This window comes from Canis lupus, chromosome 22 (genome assembly GCF_048164855.1).
Source record: "Canis lupus baileyi chromosome 22, mCanLup2.hap1, whole genome shotgun sequence".
Classification (NCBI taxonomy): Eukaryota; Metazoa; Chordata; class Mammalia; order Carnivora; family Canidae; genus Canis; species Canis lupus.
Window position 1 is genome coordinate 45,598,608 of NC_132859.1, and position 26,143 is coordinate 45,624,750.

General features: G+C 36.2%; 1 protein-coding gene across 34 annotated transcripts in view; it reads left to right on the forward strand.

Moving 5' to 3' along the window:
* The window catches only part of LRRFIP2 (LRR binding FLII interacting protein 2), a 110,178-nt gene that overhangs the window by 48,694 nt on the left and 35,341 nt on the right, over nucleotides 1-26,143 (forward strand). For 8 of the 34 annotated variants that reach the window (XM_072793406.1, XM_072793404.1, XM_072793416.1 and 5 more), the window contains exons 5-18: nucleotides 3,812-3,868; nucleotides 3,968-4,012; nucleotides 6,868-6,936; nucleotides 8,663-8,704; nucleotides 10,137-10,202; nucleotides 11,739-11,813; nucleotides 13,243-13,293; nucleotides 13,375-13,419; nucleotides 14,234-14,281; nucleotides 14,723-14,779; nucleotides 15,937-16,005; nucleotides 18,213-18,302; nucleotides 24,273-24,317; nucleotides 25,664-25,780. In XM_072793406.1, the coding sequence (XP_072649507.1) occupies nucleotides 3,812-3,868; nucleotides 3,968-4,012; nucleotides 6,868-6,936; nucleotides 8,663-8,704; nucleotides 10,137-10,202; nucleotides 11,739-11,813; nucleotides 13,243-13,293; nucleotides 13,375-13,419; nucleotides 14,234-14,281; nucleotides 14,723-14,779; nucleotides 15,937-16,005; nucleotides 18,213-18,302; nucleotides 24,273-24,317; nucleotides 25,664-25,780 (876 nt within the window). The remainder of the gene's footprint in view (nucleotides 1-3,811; nucleotides 3,869-3,967; nucleotides 4,013-6,867; nucleotides 6,937-8,662; nucleotides 8,705-10,136; nucleotides 10,203-11,738; nucleotides 11,814-13,242; nucleotides 13,294-13,374; nucleotides 13,420-14,233; nucleotides 14,282-14,722; nucleotides 14,780-15,936; nucleotides 16,006-18,212; nucleotides 18,303-24,272; nucleotides 24,318-25,663; nucleotides 25,781-26,143) is intronic. The other 26 variants (XM_072793432.1, XM_072793434.1, XM_072793433.1 and 23 more) reach the window with 17 other exon arrangements.

Consider the following 26,143-nt stretch of genomic DNA (forward strand, 5'->3'; position numbering starts at 1 on the left):
CTGGGATCATGCCCTGAGCCAAAGGCAGAAGTTCAACCGCTGAGCCACCCAGGTGTCCTGGGTTTAGTTTCAAATGGGAATAATTATCACTTAACCCCTTTGGAGCTTGCTTTTTATTCTATTCAAACTAATTTTTCCTTTCACTTCTCAGCATATTGTCTCTCTGGCTGCATTCTGTCTATGAGCCCATAGTAGAAGTTGTCATATGATAGTCACAATAAAATATAAAGAATAATAAATTTATAATAAAAGAAACAACGGATATACAAATAATAGGATTGTTAGTTATTAGAAGGAGAAATCTCCCTGTGTTAAAAATTTCTCCTAATTTTCACTCTTTCTGGGTGTAAGGGTGGGTTGCTGTAATGTGAACAGGAAAAGCCAGGGCATGAGGCTCAGGAATGAAGCTAACAATGAGCACGCTCTGTATGCCAGCACTGTGCTAGTGCTTTTTTACATGTGTCTCCAAAGATAATCCATCGTGTATCTTTTACACGATAAAATAGTTGCCACCATCTCTTACAGATAAGGTGATGAAGGACTGGTGAAGTCAACAACTTGCTCAGTCATTGGCAGAGCCAGAATTCAAAGGTCGGAGAGGGCACCACGCCTGCTAGTGGGTTGGAAAGTGAAAGGACCAAGGTGAAAGGGCCTCAGTCTTTGTAGGCCTCCAGATAGTACCACAAGCGTTCCTGTTTTAAACTGAGTGTCTCTAGGAGCAGCATGTCGGTGACCTGGAAGAGAATGTGCAATTTCTGAGGTTTCCTAATTTGAAACTGAGGGAATGGCTCTAGACTTGACTTAAATATTACTTGTTGACAAAGAACCGGGCTAGGTGTCTTCAGTGGGCTGTGGTCCTCTTTCTTTGAATAAAATCACTTCATGTTTAAAAGCAGACTGCAGTTTGTTTCCATTAACTTAAATGTATCGAAACAATTTTCCAGAAAGCCTTAAACAAATATACATCCATCTTTTTAAGTCATTGTCCTATTTTTTTTTCTGCCTTGGATCCTATATACTACTATCGACTTCCAGGACAATGAAAATAGATTGTTTCCTAGACTGTGGAAGAGAAGGATAGTCAGCCTTGTAGTTGACCTACCAACACAGTTGCTGAAATTTTTTCTCTTGGCCCCTGGTGCTATTAATTCAGGAAAAGCCAACTGGCAGTTTAAAATACTATTCTACAATACCTGGAAAATGAAGTTGGTTGTTCTGCTAGAGAAGGAGAAATCTTTGAGTAAAACCCAGGCTATCTGGCCATTTTCTTCATGCTCTTGTTATGTAGTCAGTGTAGATTTAGCCAGTATAGGATGTTCTCTTTATGGTTTGGTGGTCTCATCAGTTAAAGACTTGAATGCTGGTCCCAGCTTTATGTCTTTGTGGATTCCTACTTAATCTTTTTGTGGTGCGATTTTCTTGACTTAGAACGAAGGGATCAGACTGTATGATCTCTAAGGATCTTTCTAGCTCTTAAAAAAATTCTTAGGTTGGTGCTAGGATCTTTTCTCTTTTTTTTTTAATTTTTAAAATTTAAATTTAAATTTTTAAAAAAGATTTTATTTATTCATGAGAGACACAAAGAGAAGGCAGAGACATAGGCAGAGGGAGAAGCAGGCTCCTCACAGGGAGCCTGATGTGGGGTGTGATCCCAGAACTCCCGGATCACACCCTGAGCCGAAGGCAGATGCTCAACCACTGAGCCACCCAAGCGTCCTGCTTTTCTTTTATATAAGAGTTTCCTTCTCTTTCCCTCATATTTGTCCTGTGCAGAAGCATTCAAGGTAGGGGCAGTAACTCACAAGTACCTCAGTGCCTGCCTTTTTATATGAGAGGGCTACATAGCAGCCTTTTAATGAAATAGGTGCTTTGTGTTTTTTTTTTGGTATAATGAAAATTTGCTTTGAGTTTGCCTTACTTGTTTTTACAGTAACCACTAGCCATATGTGGGTAATTATATTTAGATTTAAATAGATTAAAATAAAAAATCTAGGTCCTCAGTTGTATTTCTAGCATTTCGGATAGTCCCTAGCCACATGTGGCTAGTGGCTATCGTATTAGTACAAAGAGAACATTTCCACTTTTTCACAGAAGGTTCTGGTGGACAGTGTTGGTTTGAGAACTGTATTCTCACAGTTCACGTTAACTGGGCTGTATGGGGTTTACGTTTTATTCTGTAATCTTCTAAGGTCTTTTTTGGCTATTTTTTTCAAATGGGGCTAAAAAAAACCATTTAAGGTATTTTTTATTAAGAATTATTTTTATAGTAGCATAATTGAAAATAAATATGAATTAATCTGTCTCCTGCATCTTTAATGGACTGTGGTTTTTAGAGGTCGGTTTTAAAAAAGTGCTCTTGTGCGGTAGGTGGAATAAAAAAAAAAAGGTAAAGATTGAACATTAAACTATGTATGTTGCCCTAGTACCCCAAATAAGACTGGGAAGGGGCATAAAGAATCACTTGTCTGAATAGCGCAAGGTTTGTTAAGCTAACTAGCCTAGAACTGGTTACCACTTAATAAACTATCTTACCCAGCTGGCTTTATACACATACTCCCAAAACTTTTGTGGTATATAACCTGATAGTCACAGAAAAGGAAGAAATTTGCTTGACTTCTTGCAGATTACATGTGTCTATTGTATAACAAAAATGTGAATCAATGATGAACTCCTAAAGTTAACACTCTGTTGGATATTGTATCATTGAATCATATTGGCGCTTATAAATAGACTTCTGAACGGATTTGGTCACATGCATCAGTGTGCACAGCAGACGACAACCAGGAGTTTTTTTGAAGGACACTGAAAGATTATGAAAAAAATAAGGCATTAAGTTGTGGTGTTTCTGTTGAATGAATGTTTTTATATTTGAAATGAATGATCAGACATAGCCACATCTATTTCCACCCGTGTAATGATCTTGCTTGAGGTATTGATCCATTTTGGAAAAGATAGCATTGATTAGCTATGAACCCAACCGGACAGTTGTGTGTAGATTCTTAGTCAATGCAAATTACTTTACCACTTTGGACTTTGAAATTCTGAAAGACCATAAGTTTCTTACTGTTGCAGTTGATTAGACTCTAGGAACTAGTCATTTGATCTCGCAGACAGGACTTAATGCTCCAATGCTAATAGCTGACTATGGAAAAGTTTAGAATTGCATTTAATTTTAGTCAACTGTTAGGTTGTGGTAATGTTTTTTTTTTTTTTTTTTTACCATCTTTATGAGGTATAACTCTTGAAATAACTTTACCAACTCTAAAATATTTATGTAGTTTCTTCTAATTATAAGTAGTTTTTCCTATTAACAACACATGGGGCTATTTTATTTTTTCTTTTCCAGGTAGAGTGGTGCAAGAAAACAAAAAAGTTCTTTTGCAGTGAGCACAAAATTATTACCCCAGTTTTTTTAAGCCCTTAAACTATCTCTGTAATAAACATTTCTTCCTGCCTTGCATAAATGAACATTCATAATGAAAAGATCATAGTCTACTTTTAATGTTGGCTCAATTTCTCTTTGTTAAGTATACTTGCTTATTTTTATCTTGGTGTTTTGAGCTTTGTTGGTCATATATAGATTACATTCTACAAGTGGCCAGACGTACATACACAAGATTATTATTATTACTATTTTCTTTCCACCTCAAGCATGTGGCTTCCCCTAGCCCAGCTTTTGAAGCTGAGTTGTCCACACCTGTTTGCTATAAGGAAGATGCTGCTGTGCTCCTAACTGATTGTTGTTTGAGCAGTTCTGATAGACAACCCTCTGTTTAGTGATTAACTCTCCATGTACTTTCTCCTTTCCCAGGAAGATTCAGAAAGGGCCAGGTATTCCCACCGATCTAGTCATCGTCGACCTTATCTGGTTTGTAATAACCAATAAACTTACCCCTAATACTTGCCCCTCATTAACTTAATGCAGTCACCCACAAACTTGTGCTATGTTTGTTTTTGTTCTTATCAGGGAGTTGAGGATGCATTGTCCATTCGAAGTCTTGGCAGTCACAGGGTTGGTATTTTAAGTTGTTTGCACCATGATAGCAAAGCTTTTATGTATGAACTTTCTGCAGCATTATTGCCTGAACAATCTGACAGTGTTCATATTCTTTTGCCTTTAAAAAAAAAAAAAGTAAAAAAGAAAATATTGGCAAAGTCCTTTCATTGGGAAGTAATCTTTCTCTTAAATTATTGTTATAATTAATATAAATCAACTCTAAAATCATGGATGTTTTAATCTATTAACATGTATTTACTATTTTTCTATAAAAGGACCTTTGATTTTCTAAAATTTTCACAAAATAATAGGATTGATTTTTATAGAATGACCTCTCTGTGGTTCAACTTTCATATTTTCCTACTTTACATATTTTAAAATAACTATTAAATGGGTAATAGCTTTGGGGCTTGGTTGACTATGGTTTTATTACATTGAAAAATTAAGCTACTGATTTGAAAAATTCCCTGCTATCATGTTTATAGTACTTACCATATTTCAACATTTTGATGAACATTTTGTAGTATGCCTTAGCTTTTTAGCATACATTGCTATAAAGTAAATGAGAGTTCATCCATTAAAGACTTGTATATTGTGCCAAGACACTGATCTCTTTGTAAAGAATTGTGCTTTAAACTTGAAAGTAACACTTTTATGTATGCATTGATAATATTGATATATATATATCTAGATTTTTTTATCAGTAAAATGATCTTTCATGTTGAAGTCTATATTGATTAACTTTCCTGGAGTCTAGTTTTCTTCCTGTCTTGTGTAAAATATAAAAGTACTCTGTTGATAAACCAATTGTGTTCTGGTATACCTAGTTACTGATGTGTTTGTATTATTAACTTAGTCCTTTACACTGGTCATATTTCTTACTGGTGAATGTAATCTGTCTTTTTGCAGTAAATGAATATACTTGGTTTTGAATCATAAATATTTTAGTTAATTGCAAAAGTTTAGATCTATAAGAATATCAGCAAGCCTTCACAGCAATCTAATCAGCAATTTAAGAATGATTTTATAGGAGAAACATTTTTTAAGATGATAAATTCATCCTGTTTCTCCCTGGAGATTTTTATTTTTCCTCTTTAAACACTTTAAGAACACTCATACAGGGAGTTAGTCAACAAAAACTTAAAAGTTGAGTGTTGAGGGTTCCCCATTAAAAAATATAATGTATGGTTTTTTTTCCTTTGCTTTCCATTAAAATGTTCATAGTGTGAAATTTCACACAGTTATCATCAAACTGGTTATTTATAAATTTCTAAGTAGCTTCGGGGAAACTTGATTATATATTAGTTGTATTAGTTTAACTGCTCAATAAAACCATCCAAGTTTGACTTAATTTAGGAACCTTTAAAACAAATCTACAAATAAGCACAAGAGAAATTAAACCTGCATTTGGTTTACCATGAATGAATTGGTTACCGTGAGTGTCTGTAAAGTAATGATGATGATTTTCTTTTTATGGAAATTATATAATTAAATAAATTTAAGATAAAACTAAAACTGGCATAGTATTTTATTTCCCTGTGTAGCTATGAAAATTTCTACTATGATAAAGAGTAAAGCTCCCAGTATTTTAAATCTGAGCATGAAGATTAATAAAATTTTTATACCCTAGGGGGATTGTAGTATGTTATTGTGTATGTAACACATTTTAAATAGTTAAATTTCCTGAAGATAAGTCTGAAAGCTCACTAATAACATTGCTTAAAAGAAATACAATTGAGATAATTTTTTTTCTTTTAATGAGGTAATATTGGGAGTTATAAGTTTTCATCAGATTATTTACATTTTTTTTAAGATTTTATTTTTTTTTAATTTTTTTTTTAATTTTTATTTATTTATGATAGTCACGGAGAGAGAGAGAGAGGCGCAGAGACACAGGCAGAGGGAGAAGCAGGCTCCATGCACTGGGAGCCCGATGTGGGATTCGATCCCGGGTCTCCAGGATCGCGCCCTGGGCCAAAGGCAGGCGCCAAACCGCTGCGCCACCCAGGGATCCCAAGATTTTATTTTTAAATAATCTCTATACCCAGTGTGGGGCTTCAGCTCACAAGAGTTGCATGCTCTACTGACTGAGCCAGTTAGGTGCCCCCAGATTATTTAGTGTTTTAAAATATAACTTTACCACATACATTAAGCTGAATATGTAGACAGCTTTTGTTCTCTTCTAAAAACAAATGTGATGGCCTAAAACACTGACCTAAACTTTATTGGGATTTGATATATAAATTAGGAGTTTGGATATTTCTTTAGAACTCACGAGCTGTATACTAAGAAGGTCTGACATTTTGACATCTGAACACTAGCAGTACCTGGATGTGAGGCAGATGTAGTTAAGGTTTTCTGCCATGTTCTTAGGACTTTGATCTTTCATTTTGTCCACTTAATTTCAGTTAATACTTTCTTGCCAGATGGTAGTTGGGTTGAAAATGGTGTCCATGCTATAGACATTCTGTAAAAAAATAAAAAGAGCAAAGATAGTTTAGAACTGTGAATGGTAGGTTTGGGGAAAAGAGGATGAAATCAAAGCCCTGAACTTAGAATTTAAGCAGTTTGGTTATTTAAAAAACAATCTGCCTTTAAAAAGCATCTTACAAATGCTTGGTCATTGCTTTTTATATTGAAATACAAGAAGACTGTAAGGTAGAGATCCAAAGTTAGAAAATTGAGATGATCTTGAACCAGAGTGGTTGGGATACATTGCAGTTTCTTATTGGTACAGATTTTTACTCTTGTATGTATTAGTCCCTCTTTAATTATCAACATCCTTAAATTAAATTTTAATGAATTTAATTTTAATATGCTTACAATTTTTGTTTTGCCATTTACTACTACGCTGTTTAATTCCATGGAAGAACCCATCGAAGGACATAATTGGGACACACTGGAGCAGAGCCAGTACACCTAAAAGGAAAGACATCATGGTGTGTAGTTTAGAAAAATGTTCAGTGTTAATAATGCATTCACTGTTGTTCTCAGAGTTCTGCGGGCTTGAGTAATAGATATATTCTAATGGTAATAGACATTTGCTGAATGTAGTTTCCACAACTTGTTTGCTCTATTTCCTTTGATGAACTATTTGTTTTTAAGTAGCATAAATTCCAGTTGTCATGTATTAGGGGGATTCTTTTCATTTACCCAGTTGTTCTAGTAGCAGTTGGAGTGTCCAAGGTATGGATTTCTTACCAGGTAGATTCAGCAATTTTTAAAAAATCAGCTGAACTTTGCATTATATTTTAGAAAGGGAAAATTGAAATAGGGCAATTTCAATTCACTTGTTAAATTCTGTGCCTTTGTAAAATGCCATTGGTGCTACAAAGAGGATCAGAGAACATAAGACATGACTGTTTTCTTCGGTGAACTTATCTGGTTGGGAGGGTGGAATAGTTTATATGCAAGAATGTGTGGCTTGAGTAATACATGTTTTAGTGATTTTTTTTTTTAACAAAGAAGATGTATATATATATTTTTTTAATTTTTATTTATTTATGATAGTCACAGAGAGAGAGAGAGAGAGAGAGATTGGCAGAGACATAGGCAGAGGGAGAAGCAGGCTCCATGCACCAGGAGCCCGATGTGGGATTCAATCCCAGGTCTCCAGGATCGCGCCCTGGGCCAAAGGCAGGCGCCAAACTGCTGCGCCACCCAGGGATCCCCTAACAAAAAAGATATTTTGTTAATGGAGGAAAGGCCTAAGTGAAATTTTTATAAAGAAGGAACTTTCCTTTCAGGGAAATGTCACTCACCATAAATGACATTTTACCTTTGCACATAATTTACCAAATGCACACCTTTAGGCATTTTAGAAAATTTTAGATAAACAAGATTTATTTACACATGTAATAACACTTTTTATTGCTTGCCATTTCTGGATAAGATTGCTTAAAATGTATAAGCTAGAATGCTTAAAGAACAAAATTAGGAAATCATAAATCTAAGTTGTTACTATTTAATTCAATTTCTTGGCTCTGAAATGTGGTGTTATGCCTATTATTTCCTTAAGGACACTACCTGAAATGTTTTTTCTGGTCTTACCATAAATTTTATGTATTTTTCTTTGACTGATACTTAATGTCACGCTTGTATGTATACTCTGCATATTCCATACTTTGCGTGGACTGTTTCCAGTGTTGTACTTTTTTTTTAAAGATTTTATTTATTTATTCATGAGAGACGCAGAGAGAGGGGCAGAGACATAGGTGGAGGGAGAAGCAGACTCCCCACGAGGAGTCTGATGTGGGACTGGATCCCAGGGCCCCAGGATCACAACCTGAGCCAAAGGTAGTCACTCAACTGCTGAGCCATCCAGGTGCCCCCTTGTACAGTGTTTTGAATAGGGAAAGTTCTTGAGAAAGGAAGTTTTTCAGCTCTGTATCCACAGGCAGATCCAAGGGAACTTCCAGATTTTGATGCTGCAATCACTTTTTTTGTAAGCCCGATTATATTATTTATGTGCAATAATTTATTCTAGGAAAGTGTGGGTGTGGGTAAGAATATTAATTTTGCACTTTTAAAGTAGTGCTGGATTAAAAATTTTTAACTTAAATTCCAGTTAGTTTGGATTTTTAATAACTTTGCAAATGCTTTTTTTCCTCTTTATATTTCTGATTTTGGAAATACAACCAACTTTCAACTTTTTCTGAAATCCAGTATGACCCTCTCAAGGATCGATCGTCAAGACTTTCATCATTAGTATGTAGTGCATGACTTGTGTTTAATGTAGTTTTACTTTATAAGTGCCTGATCATGCTAATCATTATGAGATTATGACTAACTTTCACAGGTTTGTTATTTTGTTTTGGGGAAAGCATGTGGCCACCAATGCAAAAATCATTGTTCTGCAATTGTGGTATAATTGAACATTTAAATAATTTTTTCTTTTAGAATTTCAGGATCAGATAAAAATGATTTACTTCCTTATTCAGGACTAAAATTGGTATAGAAATATCTTTTCTAGTGATGAGCTACCCAGCTGACATATGCATTGCCTGAAGACATGTCTTTGCCAGTGTTTGATATCCACTGACCTACAGACCCTGCTGTGTTTCTTGTTATGTATCACAAGCCAGCAGGTGTGAAGCTGCTAAACAGGAAGTAGCCAGCAGTGACAGGTCATACTTGAAACATCAGTTATGTCTGCTGATTTTTGCTTGATTTGTTTTTTTTTTTTTTTTATGTATGTCAGTTTAGCCACAGAAGTTTAGTTATAGCATGTATTCGTTGGGTTAATACTATGTCAGATTGCCTGAGTTTCTAGGCTATATAGTCATATGATACATATATTCAAAAAAGAAAAATGAGAGGATGAATTCTGCATCTAGCTGTGCCTATGTCAGATAATTTGCCTAGAGCAGACTATTGATAGGTAAGACACTTCTACCTGCACTTCCTCATTTTAGGTGAGCAGTACATACCTAGATTGGGTTTCTTGTCTACTTAATGACCTGCATAGTAGTATTTCTGTCCTTTATTCCCTCATATACACTTGGCTTGGTGCTCCTGGGAGAAGTTAACGTATTGAGACAGTGCTGTCTTCAGAGGATCTTCGTGTAAAGTCATTGTCTGATAATGCTGTTGCTACAAGGGGCAATCCATACCATCTTGGCTGTTTTCTTCCTGAGCAGCATGTGCTGGGGGACCACTAACTTGGGTCCAGAGTATTTTCTTGGACAAAGCAATGTCATGTTGTTTCTCTCTCCATTTTGTTTTTGTTGATCCCAAAGGATTGCTTTTTGGCCTTTAGCTAAGGAAGACCTAGAAGGAGGTGGACCCTCTTGTCACTCACACCTTTATAAAGAAGATAGAAGGACTCAAAGTGTGGGGTAAACTCACAAATGCCCTGCCTGGCTCTGTGTCCTAATTACGTCTTTTTAGCTGGCTCTACATGGAGATGGATGTCACAGGAGAAAATGAGGGGGAATGCAGATGTGTTAAGGTGCTATATACCTTAGCTAGTCAGTTAAGTGCCATATATCTTTTACTGACAACAGAGAAATAGATTTAATGGAGACTACTCTGTATCACATATACATCTTTCTGTGTATAATTTTAAGACATTTTATTAAGTTAATTTTTAAACTTCACTATGTGATCATGAAGGTTAACTTCAAATGTTTACTTCCAGGATCATTCTTATAGTCACTCTTATGGAATGAAGAAGAGATCTTCTGGTTCTCATAAAGACCCACTGGTTAGTTGTGTTCTGTCTCATGTCCCACTGTCTTATGCTGCTGTAAAATTCACTAATTACTTTTAGGGAACTTAAGAATTATGACTGCTTTGGTGTATGCCTTAGGCATTATTGAAATTTGATAACATGCTAAAACATGATTTATCAGAATGTTAATTAAAAGTAATTTTGTTTTCACTTACAGGATTTAATATCAAGTTAATACAAGGAATTCTTAATTGTCTATTTTCATTTATGAACTGTCCTCTGAAATATACTTCAAGAATAGTTTTAGTGAGATTTTTTTATCCTTATTTTAGAAATTTGAGTTGATTTAATTATGATATTATAGGCAGTACCAAACTCACAAATAGGTTTCATTCTGAGAGTTCATAGGTTAAATTTTGGGAATGTGGAATGAATTTTCTGGTAGTAACAATGAGGTATGTTTTAGCAGAGTTCCCATGTTGTCTTGCAGAAAACTCTTTAACCTAGAATGCCATTAGACTGCAGAACTAATAGTGCTCCACTCCAGCCACCTTGCTAAACATTTCTGTCGGGGGGAAAATGTATCTAGAATGCCCATTTGGGGCATTAGGAACAGCTGTTCGAATTAGGCTGCCGCAGTACTGGCAGGAGAATCTGTCCCGAGTTCCCTGTTAACTGGTTGCTGTGGAAGGGCTCTGACCTTTGGTGGGGTGTGGGACAGGCTTGGTAGGGGTTGGCAAGTAAGAGGGAATATAATGGAGAGGACATTAGTGAGAGACTGGAGGGTGAAGCATTGTGAGCTCTGGGGCGAGATGAGCCCTGGTACCTTTTTGAGGGTGTGGTGTGGGGAGGCAAGGCCAGGAGTGGCGGGGGGTCAGTGGGAGTAGGGGTGCCCCCAATTGGCAGTGCCAGCAGTGCAGGCAGAGTCTTGCAGTCAAGGGATTACGTACATTTCCTTAACTTTGAGGGAAAAAGATGGCTGGACAAGTTAGAAAGGGAATGTTACACATGACTTTCTTTTTGTCAGGTAACCACAATCTGTATAATCACTTGTTTTGTGCTGTGTATGAACTTCCATAGATGTTTTAGGCCAAACCTATTTAGTACACAATTGCACTATGTCTTTGGTAACTTAAATCCATCAGAGTATTTTGACAAATAATGGGACTAAGAAAAGTTTGAAGAAAAAGACTTTACGATTTTCTGTGGCATTGCCAAATGGATTATAAAAGTGGTAATTACTCAGTTGTCCTGGATTTTTCAAGGATGTTACTAAGTATGACATGAGAATAAATCACTTATTATTTCCATTCCATTTTGACTGAGGGTTTGTGCTCATGTTTTTAAAGTAAAAAAATGTCATAACTTGGTTTGAAAACAGTTAACCTTTAATATTAGTCTTTCTTTTGAGATTTGAGATAACTATTATTTTGAGTTTTACTTAATGCGATTCAGTGCTTTAAAGTCATTGTTTTGGAGGAGAAGGGATTGGTAATATCAGAGTTTGCCTTTGTGTGTTGTCAACAATGTTTAACCTAAGAAAAATGTGTTTAATTTTACTTTTTGCAGAGTGGCCTCTACTTTGACCAGAGAAACTATAGCAGTCTTAGACATAGCAAACCTACCTCTGCCTACTACAGTCGGGTTTGTCTCAAGCTTTTTGGCTTTGTGTGTCTTATCCAACTTTAACAACTTTCTAACTCCCGGTTTTGCATTTTGACTAGTTAGAACTAATCTGTGAGTGGCTGTATGTACACTAGTTTGTGGTAACTGAATTCATAGAATTTCTGTATCTTTACATGTGAACTATTGAACCACCATAACTGTAAATGAGTCTACTTTTTTCCAGTTTTTTAAAATAAAAAATGTTTAACACAGAAATGTTTAAAGAATTATATAGTAACCACCCACATGCCTACTTCTTAGATTCTACAATTAATATTTTACTATATTTCCTTTATCATATTATTGTCTGTCTGCCCATCTATCAATCCAATGATCCATCTTTTTTTGTGGGGGGGTTATAGTTCAGAATAAGCTGTAGGCATCAGTATGCATCATATTGGATGGCCTTGTAATAAAAGCTTACATGTAAAAATTTAAACTGTAAATGGGATGAGAAGAATATAATTATTTAATGTGAGAATCCTTATTTTTTCAAGATATGTGGCACATTGTATATTGGAAACACAAATATATGGCACATAGTACATATAAAATAATTCAGTTGTCATAGCCTGCACACACAACTTAGATATTATTTGCTCTATTTGATGGGCTTAGCAAAAAGAATTGAAAATTATATTGTCAGATGACATCAGAAAAAGAAAGACTTAGTTCCTTTTTTTTTTTTATTAAAGTTTTTATTATTCATGAGAGACACAGAGAGAGGCAGAGACATAGGCAGAGGGAGAAGCAGGCTCCCTATGGGGAACCTGATGCACCACTCTATCCCAGGACCCTGGGATCACACCCTGAGCCAAAGGCAGACACACAACCACTGAGCCACCCAGGTGCGCCAGGTTTAGTTTCATTTTTAAATGTGCTCTGCCTTGTTAGTGCCTTGGATTCATTGTGACCAGTACATTTTATGTGCCTCAACTAAGACACTTTGTCCATGGCTTGTTTTGAAAATACAGGCTTTCTAATCTATTTAGAAGAGAGTAGTTGTAATGATAACTCAGAGCTCATTTACCTGGTTCCTCAGCAATCAGGTCCATCAGGAGTCTCCTGTGAGATCTCAGAAAATTTCCCAGCAGTTGCTGGTGACCTAGGTGTGGCCATTGTCCTCCACACTGCCTGTGCCATGGCCCTCTTTTCTTGAGTGTTTTCTTAGGTTACCACCCTACCTTCTAACATTATTATTGAAAGCCCAATAGGACTTACACACATTTATAGAAAACTATTCTAAGCTAAGTTTTTCTCACTTTATGCGTTACCTAACTACTTTAAGCACTCAGGAATTGCTAATGAATTTTGGAGTGTAGAATAAACACAGCTTCTGTTCTCATGATGGAGAAACCAGTTCTCCTTTGGTTTTGCTTAATTATCTTATTCTGTTTTTGTTTCTTAGCAGTCTTCTTCCCTGTGTAGTGACCCTCTGGCGACATCAAAGAGTACCAGGGTTAGTACTTTCTGAGAAGTGTGTTGCCTTCAGAGCTACCAGTTGCTTTTCTTTGGGTTAAATCATGTACTTTTTTCATAGGCCTCCTTTACTGCAAACTCTTGTCTGCTGAAAAGTACCAGTCTGGTTTGTATTTTTCTCTTCCAATGTGTGTACTCCTGGTGAAGCTGCTCTCATGGTGCTGACTCTGGCTTGACAGCTTTCCTCCAAAATAGTCAAGGACACATGGCTTTAATGCTATGTGTACTGCAGAATGTGCTGCCAGTGCTTAAAATGCATAACTTTAGGGTAGTAAGAAAAAAGCCCTTATTTTCCAGATATTACTGGCTATTGGTAGGCCCTTGCTTAGAATTGGTTTCCTGTAGAGAAGACAAACTTCCATGGGCCCACTAAATTTGTATATTTTTGTGAGATGATTGCCCATACACAGTTTCTTTGGGATAACTGTGGCCTTGGCCAGGTTAATACTAGGCTCTAATAAAGCAAGCTGACTAGAAAGCAAAAGCTAAGCTCTGTTTAACGTGCAAGTTGTGAGCTGGTTGCTTTCAGGCTGTTGCTTTGTTGTGCTGTGGCCTGTTCTAGTAGACTGGCAACTTGAGGCTTTGTAGTTTCATTTTATTGTGCCAGTGGGCAAAATGCTTTGCGTCCCTTGTCTTCCTTTTCTGTCTTGTTCCCTCCTTTGAGAGAATAAATTCATAAATGTTCCTTCTCCTAGTTTCATGACATGATGATGAAAGGAAATACTGTAATGATGCTTTTTAAATGAAGTGTGAGTTTGAAGTTTTGGGACTGATGTAGGACTTTACACATCAGCGAGTGTTCTCACCTGACACGCCCTTCTACAACACTTTTTGGAACTGAGTATTGCGAAGAAATTGTGACATTTTAAAAACAGCTTTGCTACCTGAATAAACAGAGTGGTGTTTCCTCTGTCCTTTAGGTGTCATTGTGTGACGGTGGATTATATAACCCGTATGGGTCTCGAACTGTAAGTCAGCTGGAGGGAGGCAGTGAGGAGGGTGTTGTGGAGGTGGGCACAGTTGACTTACAAAGAAAAAGTCATTTAATCTGACCTGCAGTTGCTCTCTAAGCTGTGACCCATGAGCTAGCCAGTTGTTACTCTCCCTCAAGCTGTGAGGAACTGCTTGCTGGAAATTGGGCTTACAGTATGAAGGGGATGTATAGGTGGAGAAGCCTCTCTTCCTCGTTATTAGTCTCTGAGGAAGAGGATGGAAGCAGTACTCTTCAGGGCACCCCTTCCCCTCCTCACCCTCCAGCTAAGGGCTACTGTGTCTGGAAGGTTGGGAGGGAGGTCAGGATCCAGACCTGGGAGCCTGTGACCGCTTAGGTCTAGGGTCATTAATGTAGCCCCCAGCAGAGAAAGAAGCTGACCAGTATTGTAAAACCTTTCTTCTTGGAAACTTTATAGCCGTCTGAATACAGTTATTACTCATCAAGAATAAGTTCAGCCCGAAGCAGTCCTGTGGTGAGCCGTCTCGTCTCTTTGCATGCTTTCTAGATACTTTGGGTTGTTTCCTTAATCTGTACTCACAGTCCAGAATATTGAGGATGTGTGTTTTTCACTCTTTGTGCATGGATTATCATTCTTCTTCAGTACACAAACTCAGGTATACTAATTTGTCCTAATCCGTGGTTTGCGTGTGACTGTGACTTAGCACATCATTTTTGAAATGAGTCTGGAACCAGTGCCATTAGAAGTTTTAAAACTCTCAAGAATTCCACTCCTATACCTAACAAAAATCTACACAGGAATGTAAACATTTATCTCCAGGAGATAAAGGCTTTTTGAAACAAGTAGTAAGTTTACATTTCACCTTTCTCCATAATAAAATTCCACTTGGCAATTCTTGGGCCTGGTGGCATTTTTAATGTACCAATATGATGACCCCTTGCAAACAAAATTGTGGTAATATATTTTCAGTCAAGTGTAGAACCTTGTCCTTGTGTGCTGGCTACATGTTATTTCATTTGCAAGTTGTATTCAGAATTATTATCTTAGTGATGCCAGAATGACTCCTCAGTGATGTCAGAATGGAGGTAACCTATACACATGGAAGATAAACGTTCTACTGCTCGTGAAATAGGAAGAAAACTGTAGGGTGATTTAGAACTATCTCCCACCCATTGCATAGAAATGAATAAAGGAAAATAAGAATCATCATTTCAGTGTCCTGGCTGGTAGGAAATTCTGTCTTTGACTTATTTCACTTGAAGATGTTCTTATATTTTCTCTCCCAAACTAAAGCATTAAGTATAGTTTTTGACCCCTTGTTGGGATCCCAAAAGGCCTAGTGGTTTAAAAAGCATGAAATCCCTAGCTGGTTTTGGTTGGTCTGTTTATGCCCTAGCCCTCCAATCCTGTCCTTTTTCCTGTAACTTAAATAAAAGATAGAGTAGTATTTTATTCTGTGTGCTTTTTTTGAAATATCTTTTAGTGTTCAGTGATTGTTTCTTATACTTTAAAGCCACTTTTCTGTTTGATGGTACACAATAAATGATGCCAATTATATGCTCATGTAGAGTATTTGCATGCTTCCCCAAATTTTACCTAATGTGCTTACAGTCCTGTAAGACCTGTAGTGAAATCACATCTTTTTCATTATCTGCTTTTAATACCTGTAGTTTGCTGATGATGACACTGCAAGCATTGCGTCTTCTGGTCATGCCAGTCATGGGCGAAGGGACAGTGTGGTGAGCGTGGCTTGCATGCAAACACAATAAATTTTAAAATTGCACCAATGTGTGATCCTATGAAATCTACTGGAAAGTGAAATTTGCATTTGATGAAAATGAACATTTTGCTCAAATTTAGCTTATATGAGTAATTTGCCTTTAAAAATGTCTTCCTGTGAATATGTATTCTCTGTGGGCTGTGGAAGCTGTCATCATTAATTTGCCTCTTTACACCTCTTAGTTGCTAGTCTTTGTGTATTTGATTTTTACTTTTTATTTTTCGTTGTTTTATGCATGTGCATTTATGCACAACATTCACCAGAAACAAAAAAGCTTCTCCAGCAAAATCAATGCTTTGTGTAAAATTTGTAACTATGGATTACATATCATGTTGCCATCAGTTGCTTTCTTTGCTGTGTATTTAAGGTGTATTGTTTATAGTTTGTTTATACATCTTTTAAGACCTGTGAACTTTGTTAAGAGTCGTTGATGGCAAAATTTAAAATTTTCGGTTAAAAATTCAACTAGCATAATAATTGTAGAGGCAACAAATAGCTAGGTTAAAATACAAATTATGTGATTTCAGATTATTCTTTTGGTGATGCTGGAAGTTTTTCAGGGAGCTGATGACATTTTTGCTATATTTAAGAATTGATTTGAAAATTACATTGGTAAGGGTGATATGTCAGCTTAGAGCTAGAAAAGAGAGCCATGTTTTGTGAAAGATTATAAATCTGAAGCTTTCATAGAAAAGGAGAACACCGAATATTTGTGAGATTTGTTGCCAAAAATGCAATGATCTAATTAAGGCAATTGTGGTCCATTGGCAAGCCAGTTAATGTTCATACAGCTGAAGGACAAAAAACAAGCCAGGACCCCTGAAAGTGGCTTGGAACGTGATGGAGTAGAAGGAGCAGGCAGGAACTTTAAAGTAATAATGCCTGGGTTTGAGCTACAACCTGTTAGTTGTATTAATGGCAATTTATTTATAATGGGGATGTTAATAACTATCTTTGTAGGTCTGCTTAATATGTGCATTAAATGAATTACTTACTATATGGAGAATACCAAAATTCTGAGACAGTAGGAACCAGTAAAATATTAGGTATATGTAAATCTAAGTTGTATACTATAACTGTGAATAAAAAAACTGTTGCTCCACTGCATTAGCCCTTAGCAAAACTTCACACTTGTAAGCCTTCTTTGTCTCTGTGGATGGATTTCAAAATTCCCTTCCTGGAAGGGAAGAGTTCTTTTTTTTAAGGGAAAAGTTCTTAAGCAAGGTAATCAGAGCTGAGGTAAGGCTGATGAGTGAGGTAAAAAGTACTCATTTATTATTCAACAAAAGTTTATGGAGTACTTATTATATGGGAGGCAGTGTATTAAGTACTGAGAATAATGTGGTCAGCTAGACAGACCAGATTTGACTTCATGGAGCTTATATCCTAGTGAAAGAAATAGAAAATAAACAAGAAAGGACGAAAAGTAACCCCACGGCTTGTGAAGGGAAAAATAAGTGATGGGACAGGAATATTGAGAGATGCATGTGTGTGTGTATCCATCCCTTTGGATGGGATGGTCAGAGAAGGCTTCCCCAATGGAAGTGACTTTTGAGCTGCGACTTGAAATGGGAGGAGCCACCTGCCTGAAGAATGAGAGAAGAGCTCTCTTGGCCAGTGACAAAGTCTCAGGTGGGAAAAGATGGAGTTTGGGGAACCAGAAAGGAGCCAGTGTAGTTCTTCCCTTATTTTGTTCCACAGTTCCTGGTCTTGAGGAATATGAGAAAGAGGGAAGTGTAGAAATTGGGTAAAAGGTGTAGTAAAAACCCTGCAAAGAATAATGCATTGAGCACATATGTGCTTAACAGAGCTGATAACTATAATGAACTATAAATTTTTGAAATATGGTAGAGGCTTTAGGTAAATACTATCCTAGTGAAGATGATACATGTGCTAAACACAGGAGCCCTTTGCTGGCCCTCAGCAGTAAATGATATACAACTCAAGTTAAAGTGCGTAAAAATTTGTTTTGCAGAGCTATGATTTCCTTTCGGAACCCCTTTACATTTCTACTTTTTTGAGTAGGTTAATTGCAGCTGTTTCTTCATTGCATGACACTTTATCAGGCACCAAAAAAATTTTTTTTTCTCTCATGTGCCAATGTTCTTACTCCTTTCATCTGTCTTTTCTTAACCTTTAAAGCATTTCATTTTTTCTGGTTGAAAGGTTTCTACCGCCGATTATTTTAGTCGCTCCAATCGTAGGGGGAGCGTAGTCTCTGAGGTGGATGACATCAGTATCCCCGATTTGACCAGCGTGAGTGAATTGCATGGGGGTGGTTGTGGTGCCTCAGGCTTGTGACTAACGGCTAATACATTAGCTATTTGAAAAGTAGGAACATAATTTACTGCCTTAATTTTTCTTGTACTGCTGTAACATAAAATACAGTTACTTGTTTTATTTTGGAATGTATATATTGATCTGCTCTGATTTTTAAAAAACTTTTCTGTGAAAATTTTCCCCTGTAGAACCCATTAGCAGCTTCAACAGTTGCCAGTATTTTGCCAATTTTGCTTTATGTCTTCCCCTCTCCCTCTTTTGTTTTTCTGAATTATTTTATTTTTTATTTTTTTGATATTTTTTTTATTGGAGTTCAATTTGCCAACATATAGCATAACACCCAGTGCTCATCCAGTCAAGTGCCCTCTTCAATGCCTGTCACCCAGTCTTCTGAATTATTTATTTATTTATTTATTTTCTTCTGAATTATTTTAAATCAAATTGTCATTTCCTACTAGTTCAGTATGCATCTCTAATTGAGAATTTCTTTTTCATATTCACCCCACTATTATCATATCTAATAAAATTAAAAATAATTCCTTAAAACCATCTGATGCCTAGCTCATATTTAGATATTCCTGATCAGTCTTAAATTTTTTCTTTCCTTTTTATTTTGGTGGATCTGTAAAGTCCTGGACAGACTTTGAAAGTTGAACAATAAAAGATATTATTTAGTAAAGTATCACTGATTTTCGGTAACTGGGAAGAATCTGAATAAATTTTAAACATTTAGACTATGGCATTATTTTGAAGAAATGCTTGTCCATTGCTTTTACAATCACTGGGAACTAAATTTAGGAAATATTGTCCAGTAGAGACATCTCGAGGCATTTGTCTTAATGAAAGAGCTCTAACCAGCAGATACTTCCCTGCCTGATCTAATCCCCTGGTTTTCTCTTTGACACCTCTTTTTTTTTTTATTTTTAAGATTTTATTTATCTATTCATGAGAGGGAGAGAGAGAGAGAGAGAGGCAGAGACACAGGCAGAGGGAGAAGCAGGCTCCATGCAGGGAGCCTGATGTGGGACTCGATCCTGGGACTCCAGGATCACGCCCTGGGTCGAAGGCGGGCGTCAAACCACTGAGCCACTCAGGGATCCCTAATACTATTTCTTTTAGAGGATAACTATATAGCTCATTGTAGACCAATGAAAAGTAGACTTGATATTGATAAGATCCCTCCTACCTTTTGAAATGATAATCTAGGAAATCTGCATTTTTATGTGAAAGATCCTGATTTTAAAATGCTGACAATGAATTCACAATTTTAAAAGAAACTTTCAGGCTTCCCCATTGTGGATCAAATATATGTGTACAGTCTGCTCCATTTATAACTTCTGAGCTAGGAGTGCTGAAAAAGTGTATCAGGCCCTTATTTGGCAATACTATTTATGATTGCTCTAGCCTCTGGTCTTTTTTTCTGCATTGTTTTTTAATTTTTTAAAATTTATTTATATTTTTAAAAAAGATTTGATTTATTTATTCATGAGAGACACAGAGAGAGGCAGAGACATAAGCAGAGGGAGAAGCAGGCTCTCTGTGGGGAGCCTGATGCTGGACTCGATTCCAGACCCCGGGATCACGACCCAAGCCAAAGGCAGATGCTCAACCACTAAGCCACCCAGGTGCCCCTTTCTGCATTGTTTAAGAAAAAAAAATAGAACAAGATACAAGTTTTTATTTCTAAACAAACTTTAAAAAAAATCTTTATTTTTTCTTTTGAGAGAGAGTTTGTATGCATGTGCAAGGGGAGGGAATAGAGGGAGAGAGAGAGAGAGAGGATTCTTTTTTTAAATTTTTTTTAAATTTTTATTTATTTAGGATAGTCACAGAGAGAGAGAGAGAGAGAGAGAGAGAGAGGCAGAGGGAGAAGCAGGCTCCATGCACCGGGAGCCCGACGTGGGATTCGATCCCAGATATCCAGGATCGCGCCCTGGGCCAAAGGCAGGCGCCAAGCCACTGCGCCACCCAGAGATCCCGAGACAGAGGATTCTAAGCAGACTTCTCATTTAGCACAGGGCCTGACCTGAGGCTTGATCTCATGATTCTGAGATCGTGACCTGAGCCGAAATCAAGAGTCAAATGCTTAACTGACTGAGCCATAGAGGTGCCTCTCTAAACAACTTTTAGATGACAGTATCAGAATGTATTCACAACTAAAATGCTCTATTTCTATTCAAAAAGGTTCAGTTGTATTTTACCATTTTAGTAAGGTAAAATCATCTGTCAAACTAAGTAGCCATATACTGAAATGAGGTTCAAAGGGTCTTTTTTTTTTTTTTTCAAAGGGTCTTTTAATCCGAGAATAAACATCTTTCTTTTACAAAGAAATAAGGAGCTTAAAGCATTTGACAAGATATGTATTCTAAGAAATATTTCTCACATGTGCTCATTTCAACAAATACTCAAGGAGTTTAGATTTAAAGAGAATCCATAGTCTCTAATGTCAAAAGCAAAGTATTTTCAGACCTAGACATAAATAAGGCAAAGGCATTTATCACTGAAATGTGGGAAAGATTATATTTAAGATTTTGTTTACTGGTTGATAATTTGAAATTCTTTAAGTAAATGCTACTTTTGAATTGTTAAGCATTCAAACTGGAATATGAAGTCTACCACCATGCTTTTCTTTTTTCCCTTTTTTTTTTTTTTTAAGATTTATATATTTGAGAGAGAGTGCATGCTTGAGCAGGGGTTGGTGGGGTGGGGAGAGGGAGAGGGAGAGAGAATCTGCAGCAGACTGAGCCAGGGAGACTCTGAGACTCCCTGAGCTCAGACTCCACTGAGCCAGGGAGCCAGAAGTGGGGCTCCATCTCAGAACCCTGAGATCATGACCTGAGCCAAAAGTAAGAATCTAATGCTTAACCCACTGAGCCACCCAGGTGCCCATGCTCTCCTTTTCACATTAATACTAATATGAAATATTGCAAGCTTGTTAGCTGACTTCCAAGTTCCACCTATCAAAGAAACCCTTTTCCTGATTGGAAAATTACCTGTTTAATTATTTAAGGATACAATGACATAATATTTACTTGAAATTTTTGGGACTAGTAGGCTATAGTTAACATTAATGACCAACTCCCAAGGACTATATTTGGGGGGGGAAGAAAAAAAAGCTTTGCTTAATGTTTTTTTGTTTTGGGTTTTTTTTTTTTTTATCTACTTTTTTATTAGCAACTTTCTTTTTTAATAATTTGATTTACCTCTGGTATTTTTCTGTCAGTTTAATTTGCATGTTTTATAGAATTGTTACAATATAGTTTATACAGCCTTTGTTTTCTGATTTCTCACTCACTAATCTTATAAATGTTTTATATATTAGTACATATTCATTTTTTCCATTGTTTTTTATACACAGGTTTTTTTAATTAGCTGTGGTTACCATGTTTTGCATTAGATCATCTTTATTCATCTTACAGTTGAAAGCATACATCTTTTTGCCAATCTTTCTGTATTTTGTGCCTTAATATATTAAACATGATTAAATTTTATTCCATTTAAAAGCCTTTTAGTATCCAGCAGTCTCTGGGTCATCATTATGAACATTAACTTGTCATTACAGAGCAGTTGTATAGTAGACCTCCTGGGATGCTAGAGAAAGCATTGGGGCTTTTATTTTAGAACACCAGTTTTCAAGTAGCTTTTTGTCTAAATGGAAGACAGCACATAATATAGCACAATCTGAGAAGCCAGACCTGGAGTCTCTGGCCAAGTCACTGCAGCCCAAATGACTGGACTGCGGCATGGCTGCTCTTGGCATTTTCTGCTGCCTTAACAATCCCTGAGGTTTGGCACTTGATCAGTTTGGGTTGCGACAGTTGGGATCTGTCAGAAGACAGTGAAACCAATAGATAGAATCAACATTGCGATGGACTAGTTCAGTGATGCAGCCTCCGAAATGTAAGATCATTCCAAGGTGACTGTTAAAAAAAAGGGGTGGGTTTGGGGGGGATCATTTTTTGAGAGGGGAATATAAGCCAGGATTTCAGATATTCAGATTGACCTAGAAGAGTGTTTCTGAAGGTTTCTTGTTTTTCTCTTTAACTAATAAAAAGAGAGCTGGGGGAAAATACAGCATTTTTATTCAGATATGGTATTTCTTTGATTCTGAAGAATAACACTTTAAATATCAGGCAATGTGTTTTACTAGTATAACTGTGGTGGAAGTTTATCCCTTTTTGCGACAATAATTTCCAATATTAAAAACTATTGCAATTGCTTGTTTGTTTTCACACATTTTATATGTGATTAAAAAAATCGAAGTTAACTAAAATCAATTCCTTTTTATGACTATTACAGTAAAAGGTAGCAAAAAGAGATCAAAGTCTAAGATAGTATTTATATTACTGATATAGTACTTCTGATAAAGTAAACACCTTTAATTGTAAACTGTTTATTGGATAAATACTGTGAGGGAAGAATGAACATGATAAATGTGGGCAATGAAAGAACAGAAAAATTTTCAAATATGAGGAAGTTAGAGTGAAGTGATCTGAATAGAGCCAGAAATAATGGCATTTTGTGTTTTAATAATTAACCGAGGAAAGTTTTCAAAATTTTTTCCCCTAGATTGGGCTAGGAGGGCTGGTCTAGGAGTTGGAGTCTGGGTATATTTTCCTTTAGTTAAATCTCTCTGTGACTTTTTCCCTCTAATGGTAACTGGACCAGTATATACATTATATGAACACAGTATATAAGTTATATGAATACAGGGTTTAAGATTCACAAAACTGAGAGATGATGGACCCAACCCTGACATTTAGTAGTTGTTCTACTTTCAGGAAAATCTTTCACCTCTGAATTTCTCTTTCCTCAGCCATAAAGTCAGAATTTGGGATTAGACCTATAAGGTACCTCTCTTTATGAAAGGAACACTAATCCTATCTGCAGAAGATAGGGTAACTCAGTTATGGCGTGTCCAGATGACAGGACATGATGCTACCCTTAAAGTGAATGAAGAAAGTTTATAAGTACAAATGGTAGAGCATGACTCATTGACTCATTTGTCCAACCAAGTTCAAGTCCTTCTACATGCCAGGTGTTCTTTTTGATGTTAGGGATACAGAAATGAACATATAGACCTAGAGTTTACCTTACGGAGAAAGAAATCAGACAATAAATAAATTAACATGAAGTCAGAGAGTCATAAATGCCATGAAGAAAAATGAGGTCATTTCTTTAATTCCTGAATCTTGGTAAGGAGAAAAAGAGGATATAGAATATATTTGGGACATTAGTTTAGAATTTGTTAAAGACTCGGGGGCTGGTTGCCCTTGGATTGAGAATTGGAAGGTTTGGTTGTCAAATAGTAGGAAGAGAGGCTTATTACCTCGTTGTACCCTTTTGTGCTGTTTGTTTGTTTTCTTTTCTTTTTGACATGTGTGCGTGTATTGCTTAAAAAAGCAAAAACCAAAAAACCCAAAGAACTGGATCCTTAAGAGCTGTGGTAGAAATCTTTCTTGATGATATATTTAACATGCTTTAATCCAATCTGAAGTTTTTTGGCTAAGTGTACCGGTCTTATCTATGTGTCCCTGTCCTAATAATGTTTAGATAATAAAGTTTTGGCCTTTGGTTTTATCAGTCTTCTCCTTTTGATGCGTACAAATTTTTTTTGTGTGTTAACTTTTGCAATGCCAAAACTCGAGTTTACATAAAATTTTCTTTAACATGTTTCAAATACCATGAAAAGAAAATCTTTAAGTTCTAAACTTCTGCATAAGGACAGCTTACTTACTGCATGTCATCCTTAGGATAAGAATTAAAGTTCTTGACATTTTGTCTTATGTGTCTCAACTTGTATTTCATTTTCAGTATGTTTACTTTTAGGTTCCAAACATCGGTTGAACTTGGAGAACTCAAAATGAGGTCACTTCTTTTTTCCTCTGAAAAAAACCCCAGCATGCTAAGCATCTTTTCCTGATTTTTATCTCTGTTCTTTTCTAGTTGGATGAAAAATCTGACAAACAGTATGCTGAAAATTACACAAGGGTGAGTATATAAATTCCTAAGGGAATTAGTTTCTCAAGGTCAATTAAACTGAATTTCTACTGCTATTTCATTATTTTACTACATTTGAACTGGTGGAGCTACTCTTCCTTTCTTCATCTATTTCCTGTTCTTGACCCCCCAAATTCCTCTGAGCTTGAATCATGTGAAGCATTGGGAAGAGAAAAGACACTGCATTTTTATTTCCTTGAATGTCACTTCTTAAACTTTTGGCTGCTCTTTTGATTTTCATTCCCTAGAATTTGATCCTGAGAAGAAGCCATTAAACACTGAAAATTAAGTGTCTTTAGGAATGGTGGAGACAAACTCTGAGGGTTTTTTCCCCCCTTAAAAAAAATTTTTTTTTAAAAATAACTCCTTTCTAGGAGTTATTTTGTGTTAAAGTCTCTAACTTCTATACATATTTTTAGAAAGTCATCTTTGGGAAATTATCAGAATTAATTTCATGAGGTACCCAAAAAAGATATATCAGTTCTGTCCAGTAGAGATACAGCATAAGCCACAAATGTACCCCGCATATGTAAGTTTAAATTTTCTAGTAACCTCATTAAAACAGTAAAAAGAAACAGGTAAAGTTTACTTAAATAATATATTTCATTTAACTCATATCCAGAGTATTTCAATGTAATCAATGCGAAAAATTATTAATGAGATATTTTACATTCTTTTTTCCATAGTAAACCTTTGAAATCTGGTTTGTATTTTACAATTAAAAAAAAAATCTCAGTTTGGACTAGCCATATGTCAAATGCTCAGTAGCCCCATGTAGCTAATGGCTACTATATCGAACAGCATAGATCTGTGTCATTTGTTAATCCAGTAGCATAATCTAACATTTAAAGTAACTCTGGGAATAGCAGTCTAAATTCATAGTGATACAATTTGCTTGAGCTGCAGATTTTGTTTCCAACTCTATCAAAGTAGTAGGAAAAGAAAAGATTCTAAAGCAGCTTCGGGAACTCAGTAGAAGGACTGCTAATTAGCATACCAGTTATAAGTTCTGAACTGTTTTGGATTAATCTGATGTGCTCACCCCAGTGTTGTTTAAGATACAGCAAAGATAAACTTAGGAAACAACTTGCACACAAACTATTTCCTTTGTTATTATGGATTCTAGATTCCAATAAAGTATTGGAGTAAAGAGAGTTATGCTTAGTATGTCTGGGCCCTTCTCTGCATACCCCCCTTCCCATAGCAGTCTGCTCTGTCCACACCTTCTCATACACAGGTCTCCCTCACACCCCCACCCCAAGCCCAGTTTTAATTTCCACAGTGAATGTATTTGGAAAGAAACAAGACTTAGATGTGTCTTCTTCCTCTTTCTCTAGCCTTCATCTCGGAATTCTGCCTCAGCAACAACCCCTCTGAGTGGAAATTCATCCAGACGAGGGAGCGGAGACACCAGCAGCTTAGTAGATCCAGACACCTCATTAAGTGAATTGCGGGTAAACCGCAGTCTTTGGTTTGCTTTTTAAAAACCTTTTTTTGGCTTCTTTGTATACGGAATACTGGGACTATTAACATTTAATGTGACTTAGTAGAAAGAAAAGGAGTATGAGTTCTTTAAAAAAAAAATTGTTAAAGACAGTTCAGGAATGTGACTCATCTTAAAGAAGGAGATTAGTTAATTCTTTTTTTCTGTTCTCTTTCCTGAATATTTGATGATATTGGAATGAGTTCTGCTAATTTACAGATGCCAAAAAAAACTTGTTAATGTATGTAAAAGTAATTCAGATATAATTGGCCATATTTTAAATGGAAAAAATGTGGATATACAAGGAACCAGACTCTAGGAATTGTCAGTCTTT